The 18845-nt window shown below is 43.3% G+C and overlaps 4 protein-coding genes across 4 annotated transcripts in view; 3 read left to right on the top strand and 1 right to left on the bottom strand.

Annotated features, from left to right (window-relative positions):
- The window catches only part of LOC309564464 (uncharacterized protein), a gene marked incomplete at both ends in the record, with an annotated part of 826241 nt that overhangs the window by 297874 nt on the left and 509522 nt on the right, over positions 1–18845 (top strand).
- The window catches only part of LOC309564057 (uncharacterized protein), a gene marked incomplete at its 5' end in the record, with an annotated part of 455352 nt that overhangs the window by 347181 nt on the left and 89326 nt on the right, over positions 1–18845 (bottom strand). The gene's annotated exons all lie outside the window — the stretch shown is intronic.
- LOC309564059 (uncharacterized protein) overlaps positions 1–18845 on the top strand; it is a gene marked incomplete at its 5' end in the record, with an annotated part of 69762 nt that overhangs the window by 34091 nt on the left and 16826 nt on the right. The window lies entirely within an intron of this gene.
- Positions 50–11219, top strand: LOC309564061 (uncharacterized protein; the record flags this gene model as incomplete). Its single annotated transcript, XM_082268687.1, has 5 exons — positions 50–117; positions 245–379; positions 466–589; positions 9919–10094; positions 10200–11219. The coding sequence occupies exons 1-5, from the start codon at positions 61–63 to the stop codon at positions 11217–11219; spliced, it is 1512 nt and encodes a 503-aa protein (XP_082124813.1). The 5' UTR covers positions 50–60.

Below are 18845 nucleotides of genomic sequence, written 5' to 3'. Positions count from 1 at the left end.
ATAGAAACCTGTATAGATCGAGTGACAGAACGAATGAGGATGAAGGAGGACCGGAGTCACATGACTGAGAAGATACTAAACCTCACCCTGGAGATCATCTACCTGCTGACCGGAGAGGTGAGGGGGATTCTGGGAGGTCACATGACATCACTCTTATATCTATTAATAAAACATAAACCTGACCGGAAAGGTGAGGAGGATTCTGGGATTCTAACATCATATTCCTATTGGTTCTCCAATACAGAGATTTCCTCTTCTGAAGTCAGGTGATCATATGACCATCACAGTGCCTCCATGTGACTCCCTAAAACCTGAGAGACACAACATGCAGAAGATTCTAGAAGTCACCAAGAAGATGATGGAGCTGCTGACAGGAGAGGTGAGCGGTGCTGGGAATTCTGGGACATTATCCAGTAACAGACAAGGGATGTGTCTGGATGGTGACTGTATCATTGTGTGTGTCAGGTTCCTATAAGGTGTCAGGATGTCACTGTCTATTTCTCCATGGAGGAGTGGGAGTATTTAGAAGGACACAAGGATCTCTACAAGGACGTCATGATGGAGAATCAGCCGCCCCTCACATCACCGGGTAAGAGGAGACTTTATCGTAAAGGAGAGAGCAGTACGGAGGGTCCACCTAGATCCCCCATCATCTGATAAACACATAGAAACAATGTATTCAGTCAGTGTGTGTCAGGGCTGGGCTCCTGCAGCTCTTTTCTTTCAGAGCTCAGAAGTTGCTTAGCTGTCGTTAATTACCAGCCGCTCGTTACCACAGTGACTCACCTGGTTACCATTACCTGCCTCATTAGTCCAGCCTACAGCCAGCCCCATTTTGCTATTTAAGTAGCTTAGCTCATTTCCTCCTTGCCCTTGCGTGGTCTATGCTCTCCAGTGTGTTCCTGTGTATGACTTGCCGTGGCTGACTTCTCTTCCGATACCTGTTCCTGATTTGTTCCGCCTGACTACGCTGACTTATGGTTTCCTGATCCTTGCTCCTCTGATTACCTGTTCTGGCATCCAAACCCCGGCTTCTGTTTTTGACTACGTTCCTGAACTGTTATTTTTGCTATTTAATTAAAGGTGTAATTTTAATTGCACTTTCTGTTGAAACGCTCAATACCACTGCAGCCTCGTGCCTCCCCACTTACCATTGAGGATTTGATGGGAGACCTCTACAGCCTGCCCATGTGACCCATGAAACCACTCCGTTGACCATGGCTGTAGGGGCTCTTCTCCATGAGATAATTCAAATTTCTAGTCATTTCCTTACCTCATTACCCAGTTGTCATTGGTTTTCCTTGGTTACAGAGGCCCAATCCCTCTTTTAATTGCCGTAATGCTGAGGTTTTGTCATGGTCCCCACAATGCACCTATACATCTTTTTAGAAAGTGATTAAGATCATGTGCACGTCTTCAGTCTCTTTATTGCCAGAAGAGTACCATGAATTCTGTGATGTCTTAGACAAAGGTCAGGCCGGTATTTTGGCACATCGGCCTTTTGAGCGCACAGTTGACCTTCAACCCCGGTGCCATTCCTCCTCGTGGCCGGGTTTACCTGCTGTCTGTCTCAGAGGAGAAGGCAATGGAGAAGTATGCTGCAATTTAACTATCCCAGGGGTTCACCAGCAAATCCTCTTCTCCTTCCAGTGCCGACTTTTTCTTTGTGGGGAAAAAAAAAAAAGAGTGGTGAACTGAGTCTCTGTATCGATTACAGGGGTCTCATTTGCATTACTGTTAAAAATACTTATCCGATCCCATTGATAATGGAATTATTTGACTGCCTCAAGGGAACAACGGTCTTCACTAAGCTCGATTTGCGAGGGACATACAATCTTGTGAGGATTAAAGAGGGCCACAAATGGAAATTTAATACTAGGACCGGACACTACGAATACCTCGTAATGGCCTTTTGGTCTCTGCAATGCTCCTGCAGTTTTCCAGGACTTTATTAACAATGTCCTCTGAGATATGCTGCAATAATGTGTGGTGGTTTACCTGGATGATATTCTCATATATTGTAAATCCCTAGAGAACCTCCACACAGATGTCTCTCCCGTGTGCTACAGAGGCTACAGAGAAAGCAACCTCTTGCAAGTTGGAAAACTGCGAGTTCCATGAACAGCTTCAATTTTTGGGTTATGTCATTTGTGCTGCCAGGTTTTCGATGGACCCAGAGAAGCCATCTGCAGTCTTAAAGTGGCTTCGGCCCATAGGTCTTCGTCCTCTACAACATTTTCTTGGCTTTGCCAATTATTATCAGAAATTTATGAGTAATTTCTCTTTTCTGGTCAAACCCCTTCATTGATACTGTATGACCAGAAAAGAGGGCAACCCACAGAATTGGTCCCCAGAATCCATTAAAACCTTTGAATCCAAAGGCCTCTTTTGCTGCAGTTCCAGTGCTGGAACATCCTGATCCCATGTTACCCGTCATTCTTGAATTTGATGTGTTTGAGAATAAAGTAGGCGCTTTTCTGTCTCAACCTCCTACCCCTGACAGTTCTATCCATCCTTGTGGCTACTTTTCTAAAAAAATTGTCTCTAGCAGAATGAAATTCTGAAACTGGGGACAGAGAATTATTAGCCATAATTTTAACTCTTAAAGAAGGGAGGCATCTCACCAAGGGTACTACTGTGCTGGTCCTCATTTTGACTGACCATAAGAATCCTTCATTCTTGTCTGAGGCTAGACGTTTATCTCCTGGAAGGGCTCAGTGGGACCTTTTTCTGTCAAGCTTCAATTACATAGTCTCATTCTTACCTGATACAAAGAATATAAGAGCAGATGCCTTATTGCCGCAGTTTTCCTCCTCTTCCAAAATGGAGTCTGTTCCCACTCCTGTGATACCTTTGGACTGCATTTTGGCTATTTTTTTCTAGTCTCACTTCACCTTTGGGTGAGAGAATGATGCCCTCTCAGATCCATTCTCCTCCTGGAAAACCTCATGACCGCTGCTTTGTCCCCGAGAATCTCCGCACCATTTTCCTCCAGACCTACCATTCACCTATGACAGCTGGGCACCCAGGAAAAAATCAACAGCGTATGGACATATTGTTAAGACCTAAGGCCTATGTCTCAACAATGCTGGTGGCCTAGTCTCCGTGCTCATGAAACCAGCTTTGTAGCCGCTTGTCCTGTGTGTGCTCAGAATAAAACACCACAATACCTTCCAGTGGGCCTCCTTCAACCCATACGCAGTGCAGAGAGGCCTTGGATCCACTTGTCTATTGATTTTATTATGGATCTACGCAACTCCCATAGCAACACAGTTATTCTTATGGTGATTATCCGTTTTTCAAAATGTCACATTGCATTCCACTAAAGAAGTTGCCTGTGTCCAAGGAACTGGCATCCATTTTCACTGGAGAGTTCTTTCAGTTACATGGGTTACCTAAAGTTATCATCTCGGACAGGGGTAGCCAGTTGGTGTCCAAATTTTGGGGAGCCTTTTGTGCACAGTTGGGAGCTCCTCTGCATATCACCCACAGTCCAATGGGGCCGCAGAATGGGCTGACCAAGCCTGGGAGCAGTTCTTACGTTGCTATATTTCTGACCACCATAACACTGGTGGGACCTGTTACCTTGGATGGAGTTTGCTCACAATAGCACCATCAATGCCGCCCCCTGATTATCTCAGTTTATGGTGAACAATGAGTTCCAGCCATCCATGTTGCCTGATACATCTGTTCCGCAAGTCATTTCTGCGTTAGAGCAACATCTTCAGGAACTCTGTTCCACTTGGGTGCAGGTCCAGGAATAATTGCAACACTCCAGAGAGAGGTACAAACCATGCTGGCCGCCGATGCCTACCTTCACCCTCCTACCAAGTGGGGGAGAGGGTCTGGCTGTCTTCCCATTACCTCTGATTTTGTGTTCCCTCACTAAAACTGGCACCTCGATATATTGGGCCTTTCCGCATACTCTATAAGGCTAACATGGTTGCCTTCACATTAGATCTTCCTTCCAACGTTCGTATTTACAACGTATTCCATGTTTCCTTACGTGTTATTGCTATATCACCTCAGTACCACGCCTTCGCCCGATTAAGGTTGACAACCACATGGAATATGAGATACAATCTATCATTGACTCCCGTAGGTTTAGTGGACACATAGGATATCAAGTTCACAGAGGGGTTACGGTCCAGGGGAACGCTCTTGGGTCTAATCCTCTGACGTAAATGCTCCTGCCCTGCTCCAGGCTTTCCATATAAGTTTTTCCCTCAAGTCTGGTGCTCCCCCAAGGGGGAGGGATTGTTGGGGAAGAGGGTACTGTCGGGGCTGGGCTCCAGATAGTTAGCGAGCTGCTCTTTTCTTTCAATGTTCAGAAGCTGCTTAGCTGTCAGGTAACTACCAGCCGCTTGTTACCACAATGACTCACCTGGTTACCATTTCCTGCCTCATTAGTCCAGCCTACAGCCAGCCCCTTTTTTGCTTTTGAAGCAGCTGAGCTAATTTCCTCCTTGCCCTTGCTTGGTCTATGATCTCCAGTGTGTTCCTGTGTATTGTGATGAAAAAAAGGTGCGCTATAAATATCTGCAGTGAAAATAACACAATACAAATAATAAATCAAATACAATGTAAATGATACAATAAAGTGCACTAACAAGTGAAACCACAAAGTTCAAACGTGCATCAAGTGTCCCAAAATGAACCGTGGGTAATATCAACAATTGTTCCAATTCAAGGTGAATACAAGTGGATGAAATTAAAAGTCCAATAATAATCTTCACCAAGTGCTGTAAGACACCTAAATCAAATGGTGATATATCCAGTGTTGAGTAGATGAAAGATCCCGCCACCAGCTAGAGTTCCTCCTTACCAAATGAATTAAGGTGGAACGCAGAGAAGACTCTGATCTTTAGATGGATGGAGATACCTTTTAGAACATCACCCAGTGGTATAGTACAAATGGCTTCTTAACAGACAATGAATGAATCAAGCTCAGGATAAATCCAATAAGGAACGCTGATCCAATGGATAGGTGGCCAATGGTACTGTCCCGCTCCTGATGTCAGTTCGTGCTATAGCTCAATCCCCCAGATGAACATGTGTGGGGCAAGAAATAAACGGACCATAGTGTGTTATCCCCCGGTGAGACGTTTATTTAATAAAGAAATGCACTTACAGATTAAGAGGGGAATACCAGCGGTAATGATGATGAATACGCTAAGCCCGGCTGCAGACAGGGCTATGCGTGACGTCAGTGGCGGCGCGACACGCCTCCTCTCTAACGACGTTTCCTCGTAATAGGCTTCTGCTGAGATAGGAGGGACGTGCGCGCCGCCACCTCCGCCCTTATGAAGCTACCAGGATGATCGTCACTTCCGGTGTCCGCAATGTATGTGCGGAAGTCGTCCAACAAGAACGATCCGTTTACTAAAACATATAAAATCGGCTCTCGACCCAAAAATCTATTAATTATAATGTACAAAGACATACCATATTATATGAATATGTAATGTGAGGCGATCTCTATTGGTGGGAATCGGGACTCCGGAAATGAACTATATCCTCCAACTTCCTGGGCTGGTATATAAACATAAACAACTACAGGAAATGGGGAAATGTATAATAATAGGACAACACAGGTCCTATATTAAAATGGTCATATAAATAATGAACATAAAAATCTTGGAGGTTAAAATACATAAAATGGAATAAAATTGCATAAAAAGCATGTGTTATTAAAAACGTACGATAAAATGGTAAGTCAGTTGAAATGGTTAAAAGGTGAATATGTGGACTGAACAAGGGTTCAACTATTATTTATATGGGCGTTGATATCCCATTCAATGTTGAGTCCCCAGGGCCTGAAGCATTTAATCTCATAGATCCAGAAGGTTTCCCTTCTTGATATGGATCTTTTCATATTACTGCCTCTCCAATGAGGTGTATATTTTTCAATCACTACAATTTGTAGATTTTTTGGATCTTTATGGTGACATTTGGAGAAATGTAGAGAGACGCTATGTCCTGGAAACCCTTTTCTGATATTGGCAAGATGTTCACCTATCCGAATACTGGCATTGCGTATAGTTCTCCCAATATATTGTCGGCCACAATCACACTGGAGTAAATAAATAACTCCCTTGGTGTGGCAAGAGATAAAATCTTTGATGGCGTACTCCTTACCGGTAGTAGTGGATGTGAACTTCTTGGTTCGTGTTGTCTTAGCTTCTTTACAGATCTGGCAATTTCTGCATGGAAAAAACCCTTTCATGTTTGGGAAGAATTTAGGTACTATAGGTTGTTCCACTGGGTTAATCGCAATAAAATCTTGTAAATTCCTTGCTTTCCTATAAACCATATTAGGTCTGCCGGGCAAGGAAGGTCCCAAAACCTTATCCCCTTGAAGGATACTCCAGTGTTTCTTGAAGATATGATTGACCCACCTATAGTTGTGGGAAAAGCGGGTGACAAAGGCGAATTCAAATTGGGACTGAGAGTTATTAGTATGGTGGGCCCGTCTTGGTACGATGAGATCTTCTTGAGTTTGTTGACCTACTGTTTCTATTTCTTGGTCTAATTTGTGTGGCTCATAACCTTTATCTAAAAATCTTTGTTTTAAGACATTGGCTTGTTCTTTAAAATCCGACTCACGTGTGCAGTTGCGTCTGATCCTTTTAAATTGTCCTTTGGGAACCGATCTCAACCAATTAGGGTGATGGCAACTGTCCATGGTAATAAAACCATTCTTGTCGGTAGGTTAAAAATATGTTTTCGTAATAAAACCAGAGCCCTGTCTTAAAATCACAAAGTCTAAAAAGTTAACAGATATAGGGCTGGATTCGTAGGAGAACCTAATTCCCCAACTGTTGCAATTTAGCTGGTCCATAAAAACTTGCAATGATTCTTGGCTCCCTTTCCAAATAAAAAGTGTATCGTCTATGTAGCGTCTCCAGAATATGAGTTCTCTGGCCCTGTTGGAGAAAATATTGCGATCCTCCCACAGGGCCATGAAGAGATTTGCTACGCTGGGGGCAAATTTAGCCCCCATGGCTACACCGGTACGTTGGAGGTAGAATCGTTGATTGTAATAAAAGTAATTGTGTTCCATGCCAAATATTAAAAGATTTAAGATGAATTGTTTCTGTGCCACAGGTATCTCTAGATTCGTATCTAAAAAGGTGCTGACCGCTTCATACCCCATCTCGTGCGGAATTATAGTATAAAGAGACACCACATCGGCGGTCACAAGCAAAACATCTCCCTCAATGTTCAGATGTCTTATTTCCTGTATGCATTGTGTGGTGTCTTTTAAGTAGGCAGGGGTTTCTTGGACCAAAGGCTGTAGGAAATGATCAATATATTTCCCAATCCTTGATGTGACGGAGTCAATCCCACTTATCAATACACAGGTAGCAGCTTTTTTGATTTGTCAGCGCACTCTACATCACATCATGTTCCTGTGTATTACTTGCCCTGGCTGACTTCTCTTCCTATTCCTAATTTTTTCTCCTGACTATGATGACTTCTGGTTTCTTGACCCCGGTTCCTCTGATTACCTGCTCTGGAATCCAAATCCCGGCTTCTGTTTTTGACTACATTCCTGAACTGTTATTTTTTTTTTCCTACAGATGTTTCCAGTAATGGGAACCCACCAGAGAGATTTCCCCGTCCTCTGTATTCCCGGGATTCCACACAGGAAGGTCACACCATCCCTCACCATCATCAGGTAGATGAGGAACAATCACTGATAGTATCATTAGGATCTGTACATTATCTGCATTGTTACCATTGATGTCATTTTTATTATATATTCAGAGTGGAAACCTGAGAGATTCTAAAGTTGAGGTTAAAGACGAAATAAAAGAGGAGGATGATGAGGATGCGGTCATAGAGGAAGTACACAAAGATCTGTACCAGTACACCATGGTGGAGTCATCCAGCTACAGAAACCCACCAGAGAGATGTCCCCGTCCTCTGTATTCCCAGGATTCCACACAGGAAGGTCACACCATCCCTCACCATCATCAGGTAGATGTCTGATAATTATTGGTAATTATGATTTATAAGCAATCATGTTTTTTTACAATGAATATTTTATTATATTTTTCAGAATGAAAACTCCAAGGATAATATTGTGGTAAAAGAAGAGTATAAAGAGGAGGATGAGGAGTATGGAGTGATTGAGGAGGTTTCAGAAGGACACAAGAATATGATGGAGCCACCTAATACCAGGAACCCACCAGAGAGATGTCCCCGTCCTCTGTATTCCGGGGATTCCACACAGGAAGGTCACACCATCCCTCAATGTTGCAAGGTTGGTGGGATGGAGTATCTAGAACATGGACTTTTGGAGGGGATGTGTGTGTTTTTTATGTAAGCTTATATTTTCCAGATGATATTCTCTCTTATTCTCTTGGTTTAGAGTGGAGATCCAATCGATATAGAATTTGAGGTTAAAGCAGAAGAAGAAGAGACGTATGTGAGGGATGATCAGCAGTCTATGGAGGAGGATGGAATAACGGGGACATTTATAGAGGAGGACACTCCTACAGAGATCAGCACAGGTGGGTCATTAACACTAAATACATTCCTCCACCCATACTGCTCACTGATTGGTCCAGAGTAGGGCGGGGGTGATATCAGCCTGTAACCCCCTGGTCACTTTCCTGAGCTGTGTTCCCCGTCCTGTATTCCTGTATTTCTCTCGGATAATCTTCCTTCTCTGTGCTGCAGACACAATTTATGTCTCTAGACTGGATTTATGGAGATTCTGGGGTTCAGCTGGCAGTAAAATGTTGATGTTCACCATAGATGTTGCTCAGCCTAGACCCCTGGGGTATGTACCTTGGGTCTTCTGCCCCATGCCCGGGTCTAGCAAGATCTCTGACAGAAGAATTCTCCCGGGGTTACTTGCTCTGTTATTTGCTGGCTGTGCCGGGTGGAGGGATATGTCTGTATAGTCTCACACCCAAGTCACTGAGTTCCTTTCATTTTTATTGAGCCGTGTATATTCTATCTATACAATGCACACACTGTTACACACAAACACACAAAAACTTGAAGAAAAGACATGAAAAGACACGCACACTGGTGAACAGTCGCAAACAGTTTTCCAATCCACAGTAAACATGAATGAGCCACAAATCCACCCTTCTGGTGTCACGGAGAATAAGCTGACAGTGCGCCACTGTGTACTCTCACCTCTTCAGATGGACCCCATTGCTCCATACCAAGAGGACACACCCAGCATGAAATCACACACCTTCAGGTACATGTAGGCGGAGCCTCCTCTTTAGGTAGCCAGCTCCTGCTACTAGAGATAAAGAGACTCCGTAGTGCTCACTGTTATATTTATTACATGGATAAGAAAAGCACTCACAAGGTTAAAAAGCAATCCAGCATTGAATACACACAATCACTGCAGATTCCCCAAGCATCAGTCTCAGTGTAACTTGAGGGCACTCCGCCTAACGTGATGATGTCCTCAAACCACTCCCATCTGATGCGTTGCATCCAGATTGGACTTCCCAGAGATATATATGGTCTTCAGGATCAGTCCAGTCTTCATCTTGATTGTTCTCCCCCCATCCTCACTCTCTGACCTCTGGTGGGGCTCAGCCCCGCTGTTATTCCTGACTAAATCATGGACTAAATAAGGAAGTGTGGGACTTCTTGTGTTGGGAAGATGGCAATGAGTGATAGAGGGGGAGGGGACACTCGTCCTATAATCCCCTCATCACTGTCACTCCTATAAAAGACAGTTCTCGTTGTTTCCTCACTCTCTGACTAAGGTCCATCAATAAAGAAATGAACTGGTAGGAGATCAGAGGACCCATTTACTAGTTACCTTGAGGGGGGAATTGTAAGATCCTCAGAGACAAAGCTGTCTGATGTGGGCGGAGTCCTGGTTTAGGGGAACCAATCTGCTGATGTCTAGTAATAATCTTTGTATTTCTATTTTAGTACATGGACGGGAGATGAGTAAACCCTCAGAGGATTGTCTCACTTTGTCTCCAGACTGTAAAGTAGAAGATGAGGACATCACACAGTATAGTCCAGGAGAAAACCTGGCTACCTCAAATGTCCATCCGGCACCACACAGTGTAGATGGACCATCGTATTCCTCTTATCCTGAGGAACCTCAGACTGTGAGGGACAGTGCCGGACCATCGTATTCCTCTTATCCTGAGGAACCTCAGACTGTGAGGGACGGTGCCGTACTTACAACAGATAAGAGGTTCTCCTGTTCTGAGTGCGGGAAGAGTTTCCGTTTGAAAGGTAATCTTAATGTGCATAAAAGATCTCACACCGGTGAGAAGCCGTATTCCTGTCCTGAGTGCGGGAAATGTTTTGCACAGAAGTTCAATCTTTCCAGACATCAGAGTTTTCACACTGGTAAGCAGCCGTATTCCTGTCCTGAGTCCGGGAAATGTTTTAAACAGAAGTCTGCTATTTCCACTCATCAGAGATCGCACACAGGTGAGAAGCCGTATTCCTGTCCTGAGTGCAGGAAATGTTTTTCAGAGAAGTCCACTCTTTCCAAACATCAGAGATCTCACACTGGTGAGAAGCTGTATTCCTGTCCTGCGTGTGGGAAATGTTTTGCACAGATGTCCGCTCTTTCCACACATCAGAGATCGCACACAGGGGAGAAGCCGTATTCCTGTCCTGAGTGCGGGAAATGTTTTTCAGAGAAGTCCAATCTTTCCACACATCAGAGATCTCACACTGGTGAGAAGCTGTATTCCTGTCCTGAGTGCGGGAAATGTTTTTCACGGAAGTTCACTCTTTCCACACATCAGAGATTGCACACTGGTGAGAAGCCGTATTCGTGTCCTGAGTGCGGGAAATGTTTTTCATGCAAATCCACTCTTTCCACACATCAGAGATTGCACACTGGTGAGATGCCGTATTCGTGTCCTGAGTGCGGTAAATGTTTTTCACGGAAGTTCACTCTTTCCACACATCAGAGATTGCACACTGGTGAGAAGCCGTATTCGTGTCCTGAGTGTGGGAAATGTTTTACAGATAAGTCCACTCTTTCCAAGCATCAGAGATCTCACATGGGTGAGAAGCCATATTCCTGTCCTGAGTGCGGGAAATGTTTTACACAGAAGTCTCATCTTTCCAAACATCAGAGATCCCACACTGGTGAGAAGCCGTATTCCTGTCCTGAGTGCGGGAAATGTTTTGCACAGAAGTCCCATCTTTCCACACATCAGAAATCTCACACGGAGGAGAATGAACTTTCCTGTCCTGAGTGAGGGAATTGTTCCTCACTGAAGTCCTGTCTTCCTGTACATCAGGGGTCCCACACAACCCTGGAGGTGTATTAGTGCCTTGAGTGCGGGAAATTTCTTCTATATGAATGTTGGTGGACATGTGGGGAAGAAGCACACCCTGATATTCACCTCAGATATACTCCATGGCTGATCTTCATCATGTAAGAAACACTTTATAAGGAGATCAGAGATCACCAAAGACATGGATGAAGTGTTGTCCCGTGTTGGCCATTGTTAGGAGGAGAAAAATAAAAATGTTACCTTACCTTTCATTGTCTGAGTACATTTTGTGCTGAAAGATTTCACAAACACTTACAGATCTGGTTGTTATAAATGTGTTGATGAAATGTGACCCGTATTCCCCCAGTCATGGTGAATTGGGATTTTCTATAATGGTCAGTTCCATCTAGTGGCCATAATGTGCTTTCCTGACAGATGTCCATGGCAGCATATGTTTGGGTAGCCCCGCCCTCATTCCTCCCCCCATAAGACCCCACCCCCATAAATGTTCAGGATAAGCCAATGGCTGCATTCCTTTTTTGTCCACCTCACTTATAGGACCATTTTTGTATGAAGTTTTCCTACCTATTGGAAGTATTGGTGGGCGGGTCTGGTGCTGGGCAGCTGTGTGGGATGTCAGGAGCTTCCTTTGGTATCCAGAAGTCTTCCAGGATGTCCCGAGTGGTCATTGAGTCCCCAGCTATCAGCGGGGTGGTGTTATGGCACACATATGTAGAGGATCCATGCCTGGAGAGTGGGCCCTGCCATTGGCGGCCATTTGCATTGGCTGGGAGCCCAGCTGTTAGCGGGTGGCCATTAAGTGTTAGACACGTGAAATTCGTTTCGGTGCGAATACAAATTCCGACAAATTTTTGGTTATTCCTAGATTCAGATGTATCCAAATCTCCAAATGAAATTGTAATGAATTTTTTTGAAATCTGTTAAAATTTGTTTTGTTTATTCATTTTCTAACAAATTCCAACTTCAGCAGGGAGCATCGATAGTTTAAAAAAACTATTAGATGGACGCCTTAAAGACCACAACATACAGGGGTATACAATGTACAACATACAGGGATATACAATGTACGGTTAACAGCAAACACACACACACATCATAGGTTGAACTGGATGGACTGATGTCTTTTTTCAACCTCCCGAACTATGTAACTTTTTAGAACGATTCGAATTCAGATCAGTCAAAAAACGATCGACTGATGCAAATTCTGTGTGAAGAAATAGCTGGTTGTTAAGCAGAAAGCCGGGAAGCCGGCCGCCCGCATCCTTACCAACCATGACTCATCAGCTGTCAGCGGGCTTCCCCACTGACAGATGAATGGAAAGAAAAGAATGACGGCAAAAGAAAAAAATGGCGTGGTCCCCCCCGCCCCTCCAGTCCATACCAGGCCCTTCGGGGGCCAAAATGTAAAAAAACAAAAAACAGCATGGGTTCTCCCCTAAAATCCATGCCAGACCCTTTATCCCGGGATGCAGCCTGGCAGGTCAGGAAAGTGGGAGGGATGAGTGAGGCCCCCCCTCTCCTTAACAATACCAGGCCACATGTCCTCCAACATAGGCGGGTGGGTGCGTTGGGGAAGCTCTGTCCCCCCCCACCCCACCCCAAAGCACCTCACCCCATGTTGATGGAGACAAGGGCCTCTTCCCCACAACCGTGGCCTGTGCTTGTGGGGGTCTGCAGGCAGGGGGCTTGTAATCTGAAAGCCTCTTTTACCAAGGGGGCCCCCAGATACCACCCCCCCCCCCCATGTGAATGAGCATAGGGAACATTTTACCCGTACCTATTCACCGAAAAAGTAATAAAAACACACAATTCTTAAAAAATCCCTTATTAAAAAATAACTACTGCAGGCTCCTCCTCCATTTGACATTTCTTACATAGGTAAGGGGCGGTGGGTATATCTAAGAGATATACCTAACGTACAGGTAGGCTGAAACCTACATTATTAAAGATAAGAGTACACTAACTATGAGTCATAAACAAGATGGGCTTTGATCATATACCTAGGTGACCCCTATAGAGAGAGACACCCACATATTATGGGAGTATAAACTCCATCCGCTGTATACCAACCTGCTATCCTCATAAGGTGATTATCCTTCCTCCTTTCTGTATGAATAGATATAGAATAGAGAATGTAATTACTCCTCACACTACTACACATATATATTTTATCTTGTACCTAGGATCATCAGGACCGATACCTATATATACAACACATTTTGGTCCGATTTTTTTCCCCCGTGTCCGCCCCAGGTCGGGTTAATTTGTTGGGAGTTGGAAGGAAGGCCGTGTGCTAGTAAGCCATGTTTGTATTTATTATGATGTACATAAATACAGATTATGTTCTATGTTTATGAAACACTAATATCGAGTCTGTTTATAAGAGAAAACTGTCTGTACATCTTCATGGTCCTGAAGAAGCCTTGTGCGAAATGCTTGACCTGTGAACAGAGAAAATATCTATACCTACACGAACCTTATGATATATACCATTTTATCCTTATATATGTATGATGTACATGAGTGAAATTAGTAGGAGACATTGATCTCCTGTGTACGAGCTGAGCTCAGTTTGGGGGCAGTTTCCTCATTTTATTGAGATTGGGTTTTAGATAAATCAATAAATGTTATTTTAGGATAAATCCATGTAGTTGTTATCTGTCTCATGCTGTGCCCTTAAAGTCCACACATATGACAGTGGTTCCTTGTGATCATCTGTAGTTTCGCATTTTTTTTGGATAAGAGAATGGATTTAGTAGGATACTCCAAATGACTGTTCACAGATGAGGACAACTCTCTCAAAAGAACTGTATCGCAGATCATCTGCAGGACCATAAAGCACCTGTATGGGATGAACAAGTCCCTTTGTAGCTGAAGGAACTCAATGAACCATGCCTCTTCAAGACACTAGCCAGTGTCTCCTTTAGCTTGCACCCAGTAACTGACTTCTGTCACCTAGAGGTGGATCTAACAGCACAAGTCCCAAGGATCCCCTGTGGGCGGGTCTATACTCGCAAGGCTCTTGGAGCCCACACACCAGCCTTCCTCAGTAGTACCAGACAGGATCCGCAGACATCCTCCCTCAGTCAGCCCTCGTAAGGACCAATGGGTTACAACTTCAATGTTTTAGGCCCTCAGTTCACCCACCCAAGGCTGCATGGCAGCCTCTTCAAGGGAGAGGCAGCAGCCCCCTCCCCACCTAGATCTCTCTCCCTAGAGGTAGACTGGACTGGACTACGAGCCCATGTGCTCTTCAGATATAAACGCAGGTACCCAGCAGGCCTTGGGGCACATCCCCTTCTAATTGGCCAGGGCTGTACAGACATCCATGATCTCATCTGCCAGGCTTCCATCCACCTGTCCAATATAATCCATGGCTATTGGATCAATATGAATCATCAAGACAGCATGAGCTGTGTCCCTGTTAGGCAGAGAATCAAAAAACGATATCCACTCATTCTAGCACCTACCTAGGAGGGCTCTACATCTGTATGGCAGGGTCTGTTTGATTATTCACCTGCTGGGACGGTGCTCTGATGTGAGAAGCTGCAGTGTCAGTATTCCTTTAGCAGTAATTAACCCCTTACGTTTTTTTTCTCACGTAGCAATCAAACAACTGTTACACTGTCTTTTATGACAGTGCAATCTGCCACAAAGACAGTGTGCACCGAACAGTCTGTTGTTTACCGGGCGCTCGGGTTCGGCACATCGCGGATCGGGTGGACAGATTACTGGGTGGGGCTGGGGAAGACCCAGCTGTCATGGTACACGTGGGTACTAATGACATAGGCAGAGGAAGATGGAGAGTCCTAAACTATTTCAGGGACTTAGGCGCTAAGTTGAGGAGTAGGACCTCCAAGGTAGTATTTTCAGAAATACTACCTGTACCTCGAGCCACACCAGAGAGGCAGCGGGAGATTAGGGAAGTTAACAAGTGGCTGAGGAGCTGGTGTAGTAAGGAGGGTTTCAGGTTCCTGGAGAACTGGGCCGACTTCTCAGTCGGCCACCGGCTCTTTGGTAGGGACGGATTGCACCTAAATGGGGAGGGTGCAACCGAACTGGGTGAGAAGATGGCCAAAAAGTTAGAGGGGCTTTTAAACTAGGTGATGGGGGGGAGGGTACAGATGTAGAATTAGCCAGTGGAAAGCAAGATTCAGAGGGCAGAAATGGGGACATTAGCGGTAGGGTGTCCGGAGCTCCTAAACCCAGGGGGGGGGGGGGGGGTATGGGGAAAAATCAAGAAAGCAGCCTAAAAACATCAAATGAGGATATATGTAACCGGTCAAAATTACGAGGCTTGTATACCAATGCCAGAAGCCTGGCCAACAAGATGGGAGAGCTGGAGCTGCTGATGTTTGAGGAGGACTTAGATTTTGTGGGGATAACAGAGACTTGGTTTGACAGCTCTCATGACTGGATAGCGACCATTCAGGGGTATTCCCTTTATCGCAGAGATAGAGAAGGTAAAAAAGGGGGAGGGGTATGTCTGTATATTAAGAACAGTGTACAGGTAAATATGAGGGATGATATTAATAATGGAGCTAAGGACGAGGCAGAATCCCTATGGGTAGAACTTCAAAGGGAAGGCACGGTGGGGAAGGTAATATTGGGCGTATGCTATAGGCCCCCCAACCAGAGGGAGGAGGGGGAGACGGACCTCCTTTTACAGATAGGATTGGCAGCAAGGATGGGAAATGTCATTATAATGGGGGACTTTAATTATCCAGATATAGACTGGGCAGAAGGAACCGCGCACTCAGCCAAGGCTAGGCAGTTCCTAAATGTTTTGCTGGACAATTTCATGGGTCAGATGGTGAATGCACCGACAAGAAACAATGCGGTACTTGACCTACTGATTACCAACAATACAGACCTGCTCACGGATATAGAAATACGGGACAACTTAGGAAACAGTGACCATAGGTCAATTAGTTTCAGTATTAATCATAGTAATAGGAAACACAAGGGTAATATAAGGACACTTAATTTCAAAAGGGCCAATTTCGCAAAACTGCGCTCTCTGCTAGAAAATATCAAATGGGATAGAACCCTGGGAACAAAGAACACGGAGGAAAAATGGGAGTGCTTCAAGAGCATACTTAACAAGGGGATTGGCCAGTGCATTCCAAAGGGAAATAAATTTAAAAGAGCAAAACTAAACCCTGTGTGGCTAAACTCCAACATAAAAATGCATATTAATGCTAAAGAAAAGGCCTTCAAAAAATACAAGACTGAGGGGTCATTGGCAGCATTCAAGCATTACAAAGAGTGTAATAAGAAATGTAAAGACGAAATCAGGGCGGCTAAAATAGAACACGAGAGACATATAGCGGAAGAGAGTAAAAAGAACCCCAAGAAATTCTTTAAGTATATAAACAGTAAGAAAGCGAGGCCAGAACACATTGGCCCCATAAAAAACGATAAGGGAGTTTTGGCCACTGAGGACAGAGAAAAGGCGGAAGTGTTTGTTGGGATTATTTGGGGTGATTAAAATAATAATAGGTAAAAAAAAAATGGATTTAAAAAGCCATTTATATATTTCATATTATGCATATAAGATTCTGAATGATGCAGTTTCCATTTTGTTTAAGGTGAAGGAGAGTTCATCTGTACTTGTTAAACAAAATGTCTCTTACAAGCTTACAATAGGGTCTTATAATTTCAGCAGACATTTCTATTTTCTTTTGTCATAAATAAGAGGCCTTTAGACACCTCTTTAGATAAGACATAATGGTTGTGCCACTCTGTCTGTAATTATTTAACAATGGACAATACCCCAGTATACTCTAGCAGACATTTAAAATGAACTATATATAAGTGTTTATAGATACATTATTATGTGTGTGAAGATATTAGCCATAATTATGTCATTATATTAGGAATATTATATCACATTTTGGGTTTATATTCTTACAGTAGTAATCTTACTTAGAATTCTTTTTAATAAGTGTAAGAACATGTGTATCTCGTCACTAATTACCTCATTTCAGAGAAGTTTGTGTGTAGGTCTAGTGTAAGTTTTTATGACACTATAGATCTTCCAATTCTAGACGCTATGTCTGACAGCCTATGGCATGGTCAAATAATTAATGGACTTTCACTAGCCAACAGGTCAAAGATCATCTGATAAGAACAGTGGTAATTATTTTATATACACAAAACCTAATGAACGGTACGGTACTGCCCTCTATAGACGAAATACCAAATGCAGTCTTGGGATTATTCAGATATTCCCATATAGAAATATTATATTGTATTAAAAATAATTACTATTGAAATGGTTTACCAGATCCAATAATTGCCAAGGTGAATGATGGAGATACAGATGGACATTTATGTATGTACTGGGAGTATGGACAAAGTTTTATGTTGTACTTTTATGATTACTTTTAAATATAGAGAAATCATCCTTTAATTTTATTATACGAACATTGAATTATCAGGAGAGGTGTGTCTATGATCTCACCAGTTTAGGTATAGAATATCCCAACCAATGGGAATATTGTTTCATCCCTCTGGGTTTAATTTATGGTAATTTTTATAGCCCTTTGTTCATACCATATAAAAGAACAGCCCAGATATGAGAGACATCACATCGCTACTGACAACACACCTTACACTTACATCACACACGCTACTACGTCCATCTATAGACTCATCCAGACATACTCCATCATCCATCATTCATATGAAACTTTGAGGGACGCCAAACGAAACTCCTCCCTCACTGGCATCCATCTTAAGACTCTGGTAACGACCATTTGAAGCTAGCGGCCATCTTAAGTGTGGTAAATATTCCTTGCTGTATTATTTGATTTTATTCAATATTGTTTATTTCCTTCCTTATATGTTTTATATTGCATATTTAAGGGTAATAAGATTACAATCCCAGCCGTATAAACCATGGTAGATTTTTCTCTAAATACCTGATTTTTGTTTTTATACATTTTTATTAATATCAGATTTAGTGCATTACTGTATTTGCAATTTTAAGTCTTCCGTTTTGCATGGCTTATTCTCACTCATCTGCAGTGAAGTGACTTTCGGCCGTGTGATTCGCAGACAATTGTGGTCTGTTTATATAGAACATTTTCCTATGGTTTGTGCTGCACCTGGAGAAATGGTAATCTTGCTTTCGTTTTACTTTCACTTTGTTTCAGTTTCACTTTCATTATTGAGCTAAACATCACATTGCATTGATTGTTTAAAGTTAGTAGTTTATGTAAGAGTTATTTTTTTGTGTCACTTCCTGTTTGATCATATATTGTGATTACATGTCTTGAGAATAAATATTTTATATATATTCCATACTGTAGACCAGTGTTTCTCAACTCCGGTCCTCGGGGCACACTAACAGGCCAGATTTTAAGTATTACCTTGGGGAGATGCAGACTAGAATACTGCAATCACTTAGCAGCAAAGGATATCACCTGTGATGTATTTCAGTTTTCTTGCAAACCTGGCCTGTTAGTGTGCCCCGAGGACCGGAGTTGAGAAACACTGCTGTAGACTGTACTCACTAAGATTGGTATATGCTTTTAAAAAGAAATTAATCAATTAAAAATAATTCACTACATATTGATTTGT

This window comes from Pelophylax lessonae, assembly GCF_965119305.1.
Source record: "Pelophylax lessonae genome assembly, chromosome: 9".
Taxonomy (NCBI): domain Eukaryota; kingdom Metazoa; phylum Chordata; class Amphibia; order Anura; family Ranidae; genus Pelophylax; species Pelophylax lessonae.
The sequence above is the reverse complement of the archived record's forward strand: the minus strand, read 5'-3'. Positions and strand labels throughout refer to the sequence as shown.